General features: G+C 46.8%; 1 protein-coding gene across 1 annotated transcript in view; it reads left to right on the top strand.

Moving 5' to 3' along the window:
* Positions 1-3962: 3962 nt before the first annotated feature.
* Positions 3963-13069, top strand: part of RTN1 (reticulon 1) — a 120536-nt gene continuing 111429 nt past the window's right edge. Inside the window, exon 1 of the mRNA XM_017831760.1 lies at positions 3963-4538. Within this exon, the coding sequence (XP_017687249.1) occupies positions 4349-4538 (190 nt within the window). The 5' untranslated portion in view covers positions 3963-4348. The remainder of the gene's footprint in view (positions 4539-13069) is intronic.

Genomic DNA, 13069 nt, shown 5'->3' on the forward strand with positions numbered 1-13069 from the left:
GCCCAAAACTGAACCCAGGATTTGAGGTGCAGCCTCACCACTGCCAAGTACAGAGGGACAATCACCTCCCTGGTCCTGCTGGCCACACTATTTTTGATAAAGGGCAGGATGCCACTGGCCTTCTTGGCCACATAGGCACACACTGCTGGCTCCTGCTTGTCCCCATTTCTATTCAATAAGCAGAGCATACAGTCCACACTCTTTCTTCTCTTACTGTAGTAACACTGTCTGCATTAGTGCCAGCAGCCCTCAGACCATGATAACCTTTTTGGTCTGCAGAAATGAATCATTCCTAGCTGGTGTGCACACATTCTGATGATGCTGCATTATCAGAAGACCTTTGTGATCGCATATTGCTCACACAAGCAAAGCTGTCAGGGGCTCAGTGCTCTTACAGGCCTTCTCCTGAGCACTTCAGTCCATTGCCCACTCGCACAAATAGTATCACAGGGAGCTCCAGAGAGGGATGGACACAAAAGAAAACTAGAAAATCTGACCAAGGATGTGTATTCAGATCTATGGGGAGACATATTTTTGAAAAAATATTGTATTGTGTATTATTAACATAATAGGAACTTCGAAGTCATCAGAATCTTGCCAGAATCGTCATCAGATGCATGACATGGTACATGTCAAAGGAGGAACCATGAATTAGGAAAATTAATCTCTTTTGCTCATGAGGTGAGCCCTAGGTATGGGATTTGGCAATACAAACATGATGAGTGAAACCATTGCTACTGATTTGCAGCAAATATGTCCTACCTTGAAATAAAGAAAATCCAATGAACCTGGGCATATTCTTCATTTTGAGGGTGGTGAGGCCCTGGCACACATTGCCCAGAGAAGCTGGGGCTGCCCCACCCCTGGAAGTGTTCAAGGCCAGGTTGGACAGGGCTTGGAGCAACCTGGTCTAGTGGAAGATGTCCGTGCTCATGGCAGGGGGGTTGGAACTAGGTGGTCTTTTTGGTCCCTTCCAACCCAAACCATTCTATGTTGAGTTTTTCAGTGTTAGTTTTACTGTTGGACTCAATGATCCTAAGGGTCTTTTCCAATCTAAATGATTCTGTGATACTGTATAAGGTAGGCTGTGCACACTGGAGGGGAATATTTTCACCATTGGTTCCCAAATATGCCAAATAATGTGCTTTATGTTTGAGTTACAGGACAGTCATAATTCACAATCAGGGCTTCAGTGGAGCTGCATTGGTTAGGTAGTTTTTTCCATAGAGGTACCCTAGATCAAAAAACCTTAAAACTGTTATCAAAGATATGTTTTTTAGATATCTCTGGTGTTTTTGGAATATGGATTACCTGGAATTAACTCATAAGTAAAGATGAATTTGATAGACCGTGCTGTGTGACACTTGCCTCTGTAATTATTTTAACAAAGCAGTAGGTAAATAGAAAATTTTCTGGTAATCAGAGAATCATTTAGATTGGAAAAGGCCTTTAAGATCAATTAGTCCAACTGCTAATGAAACAGTGCCAAGCCCATCACTAAACCATGTTCCTAAGTGCCACATCTACACGTCTTTTACATCTCTCTGGGGATGGTGACTCAATCACTTCCCTCAGCAGCCTGTTCCAATGCCTGGCCACTCATTCCATGAAGAATTTTTTCCTAATATCCAATCTGAACCTTCCCTCGTGCAACTGGAGACCATTTCCTCTTGTCTTCTCACTGTTACCTGGGAGAAGAGACCGATCCCAAGCTGGCTCCACCCTCCTTTCAGGGAGTTGTAGAGTGGGAGAAGGTGCCCCCTGAGTGTCCTTTATTCAGGCTGAGCCCCTGCAGCTTCCTCAGCTGCTCCTCACAAGCCTTGTGCTCTAGACCCTTCACTTTCTGTTGCCATCTTCACCCTGTAGATATCCATTTTCAGCCGAGATTTTTGGTCTAGCCCTGATGGTCTTGCATGCTGTGTTAAAGCACATGTTGCTCTGAAAGTAAAATTACCTATATAATAATGCTGATTTTGAAAGAGGGCACAAAGCATAGAAAAGTTGGTTTGATATTGTTGTTTTTCAGTAATTAATCACACTAGGAAGCTTAAAACAAGAAGGAAGTTATTGGTTGTTAGACCCATACTATCTGTTGAGATGTGCCTCAAGTACTAACTCACCAATCCATACTTCTGAACATACTTCTGATATACTCCTGAAGGGATTTGTCATGACAATATAGAAAAAGTCATGTGATTTCCCCTTTTAAAGCCAGATCTTGCTGGTTGTAGCCTACAGATCCTCCACAGTAGAATCGTACCATGCAACACAGGCAGAATAATGTCCTAGTCTCTAAAATCACCCTTGTTGCTTAGAGCTTGAGACAGCAAGGTTCATCTGAATTCACAGCATTCACTCCACTTCTAATGTGGTTTGACTAACCTGGAGCATGTTGCTCCACTTGCACCTTTGGCTGCAGACCTCCAGAAGGACATTCCCATCCCTGGTCCCCTCCCGGGGTTGAGGAACCCACAGTTGAAGGGCCCTGGTGAGCTGGGACTGAACAGCATGGACTAAAAGGCTGAGAGAATGGGGATTGTTCATCCTGGAGAGGAGAAGGCTTTGGGGTGATCTAATTGTGGCCTTCCAGCACCTGAAGGGAACCCACAGGAAAGATGGACTTTTTACAAGGTCATGGAGTGATAGAACAAGGGGGGGGGGATGTTCTTAAACTGAGAGTAGTTTTATATCGGATATTAGGATGAAATTCTTTACTGTGAGGGTAGTAAGGCACTGGCACAGGTTGTCCAGAGAAGTCATGGATGCCCCATCCCTGGAAGTGTTCAAGGCCAGGCTGGATAGGGCTTTGAGCAACCTGGTCTAGCAGAAGGTGTCCCTTCCCATGGCAAGGGGGTTGGAACTAGATGGTCTTTTATGTCCCTTCCAATCCAAATCATTCTATGATCCTCTAATTCTATGACTCAGGCAGCAGCAGGACAGCTCCCAAAAATAGATTCTGGACTGGAGTGAGGACAAGGATGACAATTCCCTGTGAAGATAACACAAATGCAAATGCTCAGGGCTTCTTAGGCTTTTCACCTTGCATTGTGGGCTTACCCTGGATTTCCTCCCCTCTTGCCTGGAAGAAGTGGAAACACATTAAGTTTTCAAACCCAGGCACAAGCTTGCTGGAGCTGTAGAGGGTCTGATGCCTGCCTATGAACACTGTGACATAAAGATCACAGCTGGAGTTCTGCTGCTGCAACGAGCAGCTGGGAATGAAGTCTGGCTGGGGCTATTACAGTCCACTTTGTAGGTTAACCTGTCACATGGCATGAGAGAGGTCCTTCTACAAGGCAGAGTTAGTTTCTTTGACCTGTCAGTGCCAGAGCTCTGTGCAACGCAGGAATGATCCCATATCATTTACCTGAGTCCGTTTTCCCATGTGTAAAAGGATAGCAAGAAAACTTGTTTCTAGTTCACCTCAGAAGTGGCACAGATTCTGCCCTGTGCTTTCACCTTTCCTGTTTCTCATGCTGCTGCTGCTGATTTCACTAACAGCCAGGATCCCTGACATTTCCCATCGCCTTGGTGAGCACGCATTTCCTCCGTGAGAGAGTAAGCAAATACAATGGCACAACAGAAAGAAAAAGACAAGAGAAAAAAAAAAGGCACACAGGTACCTGCTGTGAGTTTATTTTGACAAGTGTCATTTATATGCAATAAGCTGTGATCATGTCTCCGGCTGCAAACAGAGAGGAGCCAACAGGGTAAACAAACCCAGGAGCAGAGCGCGGCTTCTCTCGCTGGGTCAGGGGCTGGCCGAGACGGGCAGGAATGGGGTGACTGTAGGGTGCTATTCGCTGAGGGCTGTGTGCCCTCTCCGCCGAGCCCGGTGGTGCAGGAGGAGCCGGCGGCTCTCCCGGCGGGCGCGTTGCCGTGCCCGGCTGCGGCGCCTGCGGGATGCTCTGGAGCGGAGGGATGCGGAGGAGGGGGATGCGCGCCGAGAGGGGGGGCGACAGGAGAGGAGAGGGAGGCGTGTGCCCGCCTGGAAGGGGGACATTTCTTCCCTTATCCACACAAGCCGATGCCTACCCTGCCGAAGCAGTTAAACGGGGGAGAGCAGCAGCCCGGCTGGCAGATTCCTGCCCTGTGATATGCCAGCCACAGGGTGACGCAAGGGCTGGAAGGCTCCAACTAACAAGCCATTTTCACCTGCGTAATAAGCGCTAGTGGAGATACAGCAACAGCAACAGCAGCAGCAGCAGCGGCGGCGGCTCCCGGTCCCCGCAGCCGGCCACACTCCAGCGCGGCCGCAGCACCGTCGAGCCCGGCGGCCACCGCAGCTCCTTCGGTGGCTCCCGCTGCATCCCGAGAGCCGGAGATCAGCGGCCGCCTTGCAGGCAGCATGTCAGCCCCGCCGGACCCCCAGGACCTGCTGCTGGCGGGCACTGGCGGGCACTGGGCTGCGGACGGGGCGGACCAGTATGCAACTGGGGCTCCGCTGCGGGATGGCGACGGGGCTCAGCAGCGGGAACAGCTGGTTTTTGGCTCCGCCAGGGAACACCCGCCCGTTACCATGGCGACTGCATCCCCAGGTAAAAGGCGAGGGGTACCCAGAGATGCTCAACAAAGGGGCCCTGGCAACAGCATCTCTTGGTTGTCTCGTTTCTATCCCTTCCTATGTTCTTCTCCCAGCCTGGCTGCTTGGAAACATTACTGAGGAGTTAGTGAGAGCATGCAGGAAAACAGAAAATAACGAGGAATTGTGGCCTTTGCAAATAGTTATTTTTTGCTGATGTGGGGGAGGGGGGATGCGGGAGCCAGCCAAGTTCCCTAAAGCTCTTTGCAGTTTGTTAGGCATGGGACACCCAGATTTCAGTCAGATGTTGGAGGCCATTTGATTTCACTTGACTTGACGTGGCTCTGTCCTCGTTTGTCGTACACCTGTTCGCACCTGGAGTGACAGATCTCAGCAGAGTTACTTCAGCCATTCCCCATGCACCTGGAATTCCTGCGTGGCCTCTTATGTTATTTCAGCATGCAGCTTTTAATGGAGTGCCTATTCTGAAGTGTTTGCACATTTTCTGCATGCTTTTGAGACTTGTTCATTTGATCGTGGACTTTTTGGTTGCTGTGTTTTCCTCCTTTTGGCTTTTGAGGTGTGTTTGGCTTCAGTTGCATTTAGTTGAGGGTCTGCAGGTTCACTGATTTTCAGTTTACTTTTGGGAAGTGTTCGATTTCCCTTGGTTTAGGGTTCCCTTCTTTAGTAGTTGTATTGGTAGCAGGTATACCTCTGTTAATGAACCCAAGAAGGCTTCAGCTTCCTGTAGCTCCTGGTAGAAATGCTTGGGGGAAAATGACTCTCTTTCCTTCTTGTTGCCACTTTCTTACTTTCTTTTCCATTGCTGCCTGTCAGAGAACCCAAATAGCCAAATAACCCAGCCCTGAGGGAGCTGATGCATCCCATCTAGATTCCTCTTCACTGGGAAGTAGATGTTTCCATTATACAGCCTGAAGCATTAAACTTGTCTTGAGTAAGTTGAGGGTCAGGGCTTGGGATGGGAATCGATCTCTGTTATGCAATAGCTGCAGGAGCATTAGGAACTGCGTTTTTGGGCTGAGTCCCTTCTAATCCCCTCAGTCAATCAGCACAAAGAGTAGCTGGCCAGAAACAGCACAGCCTGAGTGTCTACATGTGCCATTCTGCTGATGCCCACATGTGTGGCTTTCCAGGGTCTGTGTGTGCATCGGTGCATGTGTGTGCCCTCAACATGGATGTTTCCCTGGTGCTTTTCTGTCTGCTTGATGTGACTGAGTCGAGTAGTAAAATGGGATCTAATGCCCATCAGCTGATGTGGGAAATGTTTTGCTGTTTTGTAGCTTTGGGCAGGCAGCTAATCTGCTGATGTGCTGCTCATTCGCTGAGCTGAGTGTTAGGTTGTGAAACGTGACTTTCTACTGGAGAGAGAGGCAGATGGCTGGCAATGTGAGGCTGTTTGAGAGTGTGCAAAGAGGGGCAGGACTGGGGGCTCCAGGTAGGGTTGCCTCAACAATATAATGACACAAAGAAGGGGGGAAAAGAATCTTGTGAGATTTTTTTGTTCACCGACGGATGAAAATATGGCCATGCTGAATCTTAGCATACAGAACAAAGAGGGGTGGTCTCTTAAATTGTGTAGATCCCCATCAAATGGAATCACTGTGATACTGCTTACATTTAATGAAGGCTTCTTCAGGCTTAACCTGATCTGTAGACCAACACTTATAAAATGCAGATAGGACAGGCAGAAAGAAAGAGAAGAAAAAGAAAAAAGAAAAAGAAAGAAAGAAAGAAAGAAGAAAGAAAAGAGAAAGAGAAGCAAAGAAAATTTCCAGCTTTTGCAATCCTCTGCAAAGGGGGTTTAGATGTGTTTGCATGTGTCAAACTGTGTCAAGGTGGAGGTAAAGTGAGCAATACAGACCTTTATTGGTGTTTGCTGGCCGTGGGTTGTCAGACTGTCAAATTAGCGATATCATAAGAGTAGTAATGTGCTTTAAACATTTCCCATTTTGTTCTCCCTGGTCAATAAAGGACTGTTGTGTGGCTGTGTGCATGTCTAGCCAACCATGGCAGACAGAGCAGCATCCCCACCAGTGCAGTCCTGCGCACGCAGTCTCTGTCTCTGTGGCTGCAGCATCTGTATTTCTGTTCCACACCACCCAGAGACCCACAGCTCCTGCTCCCTTCACCCAGGGAAGTAAATAATTTCTCTGTTCTCTCTGTGTGACTAAGTATTCATAAGTTTCTGGATAAGAAGATTGTAATATTGCTGAACATCTAAAACTGTCAAGTTTTTCAGAAAACTCTCTAATTCTCCTGCTTGGAAAGGGATTCCTGCCTGTTTCTAAGCTGTAGGAATGGACCCAGCAGGAGATACCCAACTCCAGCTTTTTATGACACTGACACAGGCTGCCATAAACTCGAGCACTCCTTGTACAATGGGCCATCTGGGGACACTTGAGACAATGAGCAATCCATCCAAACAAGAGTGAGCTGGACAGAATGTTTTTCAGGTAGCTTCCCAGCACATCCCATATCTTCCTCCACACCTATCAGACCAGTCTTATTTTGTGAAAAATATGGTTATGCTTTCTGAGGCAAGAGCAGGGTTTGGAGTCTGAGAGGTTCTCCCAGCATGAAAATAACTGAAAGTAAATGGTGGGAATTTATCACAGGTTGTACAGAAATTTTCTTATACAACCCAAAAATTTGCAAACTTTCCCTGATCTTGGCTTTTGTTTTAAGCTTGAAAACCAGCCAGGGATTGTTGAAAGGTTCAGGAATATTTTCAAGCTGGCTGTGGGCCCAGCTTTAAGCCAAGCTGGCTTTGTGTCAAAACCTTGTGAGTGGTTTCTGAATGATGAAAAGCAATGGATTTCACTCCCCATTCTCTGGATCAACCAAAATCGGCAATGATTGAGACTGAAGGAAAAAATTCCCACAAAGAGTGGAAAGCTCAGAGGTTTCTCAAGCAAAGTCAGGGCAATGAGAAGTTGCAGACCCCACACTGGCTTCTCCTCCTGCAGAGATCCAATGAAGATAATTCCAGTAGCTTCCAGGCAGGGACAAAGCTGTTTCTCTTGCCCTTATACTTGGCCCCTGGATTTTACTGAAAATGTTTCTCTCCCTCGAATGTGGAGTTTTTCTCCTTCCCAAAAATTAATTTGGTTCAGGATTGAGAGGAGATTGCAGGCAGCTCTTGCAAGGACTGGTGAGTGAAGTGGTCCTGAAAGGCTGGTGAGCAGTTGCATGTTGGTGAAGAGAGCCCCATGCCACCCAACACACCATCTGGTCATAGATTCTGTTATTTCATTTTTATACATCAACAGTGATTAAAATCCCTTGACAAGAATTATTTTCAAAAATATTACACAGGCTACCAGGAATTCCCCAGGATAAATACATATGGTTTCCTCCAGAGAAGTGGCAAAATGTAAGAACAGACTGTACCTCCATGGTGCAAGGTGTGCTTACAGGAAAAAAGAGTGGGAATAGGGCAGAAAGTCATAAAAATGATGATTCCTGTGGAAGGATCTCTGAAGCTGTGGGCAGCGTTGTGCATTGGTGGGGTTCTGTGAAGTGATTTAGGCAGTGGTGTTATGCCCCTACATTCAGGTAGGTGAGACTGAGATTGCTGCCAGTGAACCCTGCCTGTTGATACTCACTCCAGGATGCTCTTTGCCATCAGACAGGCCATAGCAGTCAGGACATCCCTGACAATCCTGGCTCGTTTCCAGCTGCCTCCAAAGACAGCTCACATGTGGAGTCCAGCTGCCCAAAGGAGAGGTGGCCAGTGTCACAGGGGATGGCATTAATAACTGGGACACTTCTACAGGGACACAATGGAATGGCAAATATGGCCTATGGGAACCCTTCTGGAATAGCAGCCACATCCCCTGGGGTGCCTCAGTGGCACAAAAGTCCTGTGCTTATGGGACTGAACAGCACTCATGTGGTATGTGCCAGTGAGGAGAGGCAGAAAGGAGGGACTAGAAGCTGCTTGGATGAGGCAGATGAGTTGAGGAACAGCCCCTGCCTGCCGAGGAGCAGTGAGAACCAGATCCCCGGAGTGTTTCATTCCCTGATGGACGTAAATACAGCACCCAAGACCATGTGCAAACTTGGCTCTTGCTGATCATGTCAAGGACAGACTCTCTAGGCTCAGTGCCTTTAGTAAAGACATTTAAAAAGCATCTCTCTAATTCACATTATTTGTAGAAGTTGAGTTTGAAGGCATGTGCTGTGTAGCTTCATGCTGTCACCACGAGCTAACCCACCAACCCTCTGCCCACACAGGATTGCACTGAGGTGCTCCTGGCAAAAGACTGTGTTTGCACTGATAAAACAATCACCTGTAAATATCAGTTTATCGTTTCTCTCCTGTTACTGGAGAGGGCGAGTTACTGACACCTTTACACCGCAGCATAAAAGAAGTTTTTGATGGTTTTGAGGCAGATGAGAGTTCAATGGTTCATCTGGGTGGAGAGAAGGGAGTATGAACATGCATATCTGCACTACTTGGGTTTGGCACTGACACTTTTTGGGATGTCAGATCATGAACAAACAGCAGGTTCCCCAAGGCCACTGGCTCTTTGTGGCCTTCCCACCCCTTTCCCTTTCTCTTTCCAGGTACTGTGCTTTGTCAAGAGCTCCACTCCCTGAGCATCCATGGCAATGTACTGCTCAAGGCCACGTGCACTGTAAAGGCCACAGTCCAAACCCTGATTTTTCCATGCTGCTGTAGAAAGTCTAGATCTGGTGGATTCACTGGCATGTCACAGGGGAGCCTCAGCAGATGTTTGGAAATATATCCTCAGCTGCTAGGCAATCTTGCTCAGATTTAGCCAACTGAGGCCAGATTCAGTCTCACTTTGGAAGAGTATCTCTTCAAGCCAATTCTATTATTGACATTTTACTCCTTTCTGATTTAGGGAATTGAATTTATTTTTTCTCTGCTCCCTGGATTAGTCACTCAGAACTTCTGATCTACTGGTTTTGAGTGAAGGTGACAGAGATTGTTTGATGGAGGCTCTTTGCATTCCCCAGGGCTTTGTAAGTGCAAGCAGATTTTGCAGAGAGAGAGAGACAGGAACACAGTGGATTTTTCTTGGATCTTTCTGTTTTTGTAATCCTCATGAAGCTTGACAAGATGGCCAAAGCCCACAGTCAGCCATCAAAAAAAAAATTCCTATTGAAATATCATCCTCTATTCCATAAAAAAAAATTCCTATTGAAATACCATCCTCCATTCCCACTTGAGTAAAGTAGGAGCAACAGCTCCTGTTGGGCTCCTCCAGCATCTGAGGGTGCACTCAGAGGTGCATAAAAACTCCTGGTTTTAAATCTGTGCAGCAATGTAGTCCTCAACTCCATACAGATCAAAATGCAGCTGGTTTTGCCCTGTTCCCAACAGGAATGCAGGTAGCTCCATCCCTACTTTGGCTTTCACACTGATGAGTTCTCTTCAGCCTTCAGGGCTGCAAATAGGTTGAGGATGATGATGAGGCAGATGAAAGAGCAAAGTAGTACCAGAGAGGGTGACTCACCTGCCTTATTTTAATCTTCATCACTCAGTAATGAAATGTTTTATTTATAGGCAAGAAACTGAGGAGGACAGGTTGGGGAGGAGGAGGAGAACAGCTTGGAGGGGAGAGGTTTTGGATGTCCCAGTTGCGGCAAGCATTGGGTTTGGCATGTTGCAGTATTTTCTGGGCTGTGAATCTCCCCTGGGCTCAGTGGTTCATTATATCTCACTGGTCTAAGGGTCCTGGGAGGCACATCTGCCTCCTTTTTTCTGCTGCTCTGGAAATGCCATTCAATGACATGTTTTATGCCTTATTTTTCCCCCCAAAGCTGCAGTGTGCAGTACATGTACACTCAGCACGTGCTCTCTATCTGTCTGCAGATGGTGATCCCAGCAAATGTGTGTTGCCTCTGTCTCAGCCCTCCTGGAAAAGTTTGGGCAGATCCCACAGGTCTGTTTATCTTGTCCTCAGAGACTGTCCCACAAAACAATGCCAGCCCAGTTGTGTGGCCTGGATTGGCCCGTGATGCTCAGGACTAGTGTTAGGCTCTGCTTTAAGCCCTGAGACCTGATTTGGCCCCAAGACCTAATTATTTTGTTTACCTGTGTTTTAGCTCAAAATTCCTGAAATATTCAAGGAGTTGTGCCACAGATCCAAATCATCAACAGGGAATGGAGACTTTTAAATGGGTGACTTCTTAGGAATTTGCCTCACTTTCCCTCCTGAGTAGTCAGTACCTCTAAAATGGGCCAAGTACATACTAAGCTTTTTCATTTTTAATACAGCAGTTATGTCCTTGTGTCTGTTTTTCATGTTCTATTCTTACTACCGGATCAAGACTGCTTAAAAAATTCTGAGTGTTCTTGTTGTTGGGCTGTTGTTGTCATTTGCAAAAGAAAAGGCAGCCCTCACACAGCAAGCCACGTTTCAAGTAAGGAAGCATTATTTGTTATTAGTTTTCTAATTTAGGAAAAGTAAATGTGTGTGCTTCTGTAGACCTGGCATGATTCAGCACTCAGGAACACACCCTACATTTAGTGTTCTTGTTCTTTTAAGACACTTCTGATTTAGGATCAACCTATTCCTCCAAGAATCCTCCTATCTCCAACAAACAGTGAGAGTAAATTCTTGGCACTCACTTGCAAAACAAGATTCGAAATAGAGGGGACCTTAATCACCTTTTTCAGTCCTCTTTGTTTCAATCAAGTATTTAAGATCCTAATTATATGGAACATAAGCACATTCTTAACTGCTATTAAAAATTAGGATGCTCTTAAGCATATGCATAAAGGTGAGCATGTGTTTTGCTGAATTTAGGGGTAAATGAATTAGAAGATATAGCACAGATAAATTGGCTTTATTACCCATTAGACTAAACTGCTTCAGGTCACTTGTCAGTAAAATGAAGGCACCAGCACTTACCTACCTCATTACAGCACTGTAAAAAATAACATTTAAATACATTGAAAACTTAGAGTGAAAGTCTTTATAATGTTGCTGTTGTTTATTTTGATCCATCGTATGTGTCCCGATGAGAATAAAAACTGTTGGAAATGACTACAGCCTTCATAAGCCTGTCTCTTTCAAATATTGAGGTGCTATCTCAATATTTGTCTTTATACTTTAATATTCCTTAAGAGTGGGCTTTTCCATCTTTATTTAAATAACAGCTGATATAAGAGGTATTTGAATCTTTCTTTCGCTGCTGTAATGAGTCGCCTGCCCTTGATACAGCCTGCAACAGTCATGAGATCTTGTGTTGGAAAAGGTGGATGGTTCTTCAGAGATTATTTCAACACAAGTGGCACTACCAGCTGCAGCATTCCCAGCATGTCCTTTGAACAGGATGACTCCCATCCTGGATGCAGTGCTGCAGTGGGGTGTTTGCCTGGGTACAGGTGAGGATGGAGCAGGGGAGGATGCTGATCAAAGGATGGTTTCTGCACCGGGGTGACTCTGCAGACCCTCAGAGTTATGTCATCTTGAGGCTTTACTGTGCCATTCAGGACGTGAATTATGGCTTACTGTTTCAGCAGTGCTGAATTTATTAACTGCAGCTGATTTATTGTTTGTAAAAAGACGTAGAAGGGCTTGTTAACTGCAGCCAGTAAAAAGCAAATGTATGGGTCAGCCTTGTCAGGCTGGAAATCTTCCTGCTGCCAGCCCCTGGGGATCTTGTGCTTGTCTCTGAGGTTTTTTTCTGTGCAAATATCACTCCATGTCTCGGGTGCACATGTGGGTGCCCCTGGGTGAGCCCCGTGGCTGAGGAGGAGGAAACACAACACAGCACCAGGGCACTGTGTCTGGCCACTGCTTTGTATCCCAAACACAGCCCGGGGTGCTGTCCCTCACCCCGTGGAAGCACATTCCAAAGCCACAAATGCAGAAGTTACAGATCTGAATGACATCCCCAGCTTTGCCTGCACTGCGCTAGTCACTGGCTGCACGACCAAACAGCCTGAAAATCCTCACCCCTTAAAATCCTCACCCCAGGCAGTCTCTGCAGCACAGCTGTCTGGAGAAGAGCTGCAGACAGCCTGAGCCATCAGAGTTTGTGCTGATGTTCTTCAGCTGAGCCTGATCCCCTCCACACTGCTCCCAAGAGCACTCAGGGGCATCTGTAAAAGCACTGCTGGACAGACAGGCTGCATTTATGGGTTGTGATCAGCAAGGGAGTTCTCTGCCATTTACAGGCCTAATCCCATCCTCTAAGTAGGAGGTAGCAAGGCTGGTGCAGGGAGGATGCCCATGCACACCACAAACAGCATTTTGTATGTCAGGGGGGTGGGGAGCCCCTCACCCCACGTAGGTCCTGATGCACACATAACCAGCAGATCAGCTTTGCTTGGAAATTATTTATCCTTGGCAGGGCAGAGGGCTGGATCCAGAGCACAGCCTAAAAGTTGCTCTAAATCTGCCACCACTGTGCAAGTGTTCACCCATATTCAGGTCAGCTGCATCCTTCTCCCTGCGTGAAGAACATGCACCAATGCCACGTCCAGAGTGGGAGGTGAAAACCTGCAACCAGCAGACCTGGGGAGCAGTGTCTCATCTCTCCTCT

This window comes from Lepidothrix coronata, unplaced genomic scaffold, assembly GCF_001604755.1.
Source record: "Lepidothrix coronata isolate B3197 unplaced genomic scaffold, Lepidothrix_coronata-1.0 Scaffold196, whole genome shotgun sequence".
Taxonomy (NCBI): domain Eukaryota; kingdom Metazoa; phylum Chordata; class Aves; order Passeriformes; family Pipridae; genus Lepidothrix; species Lepidothrix coronata.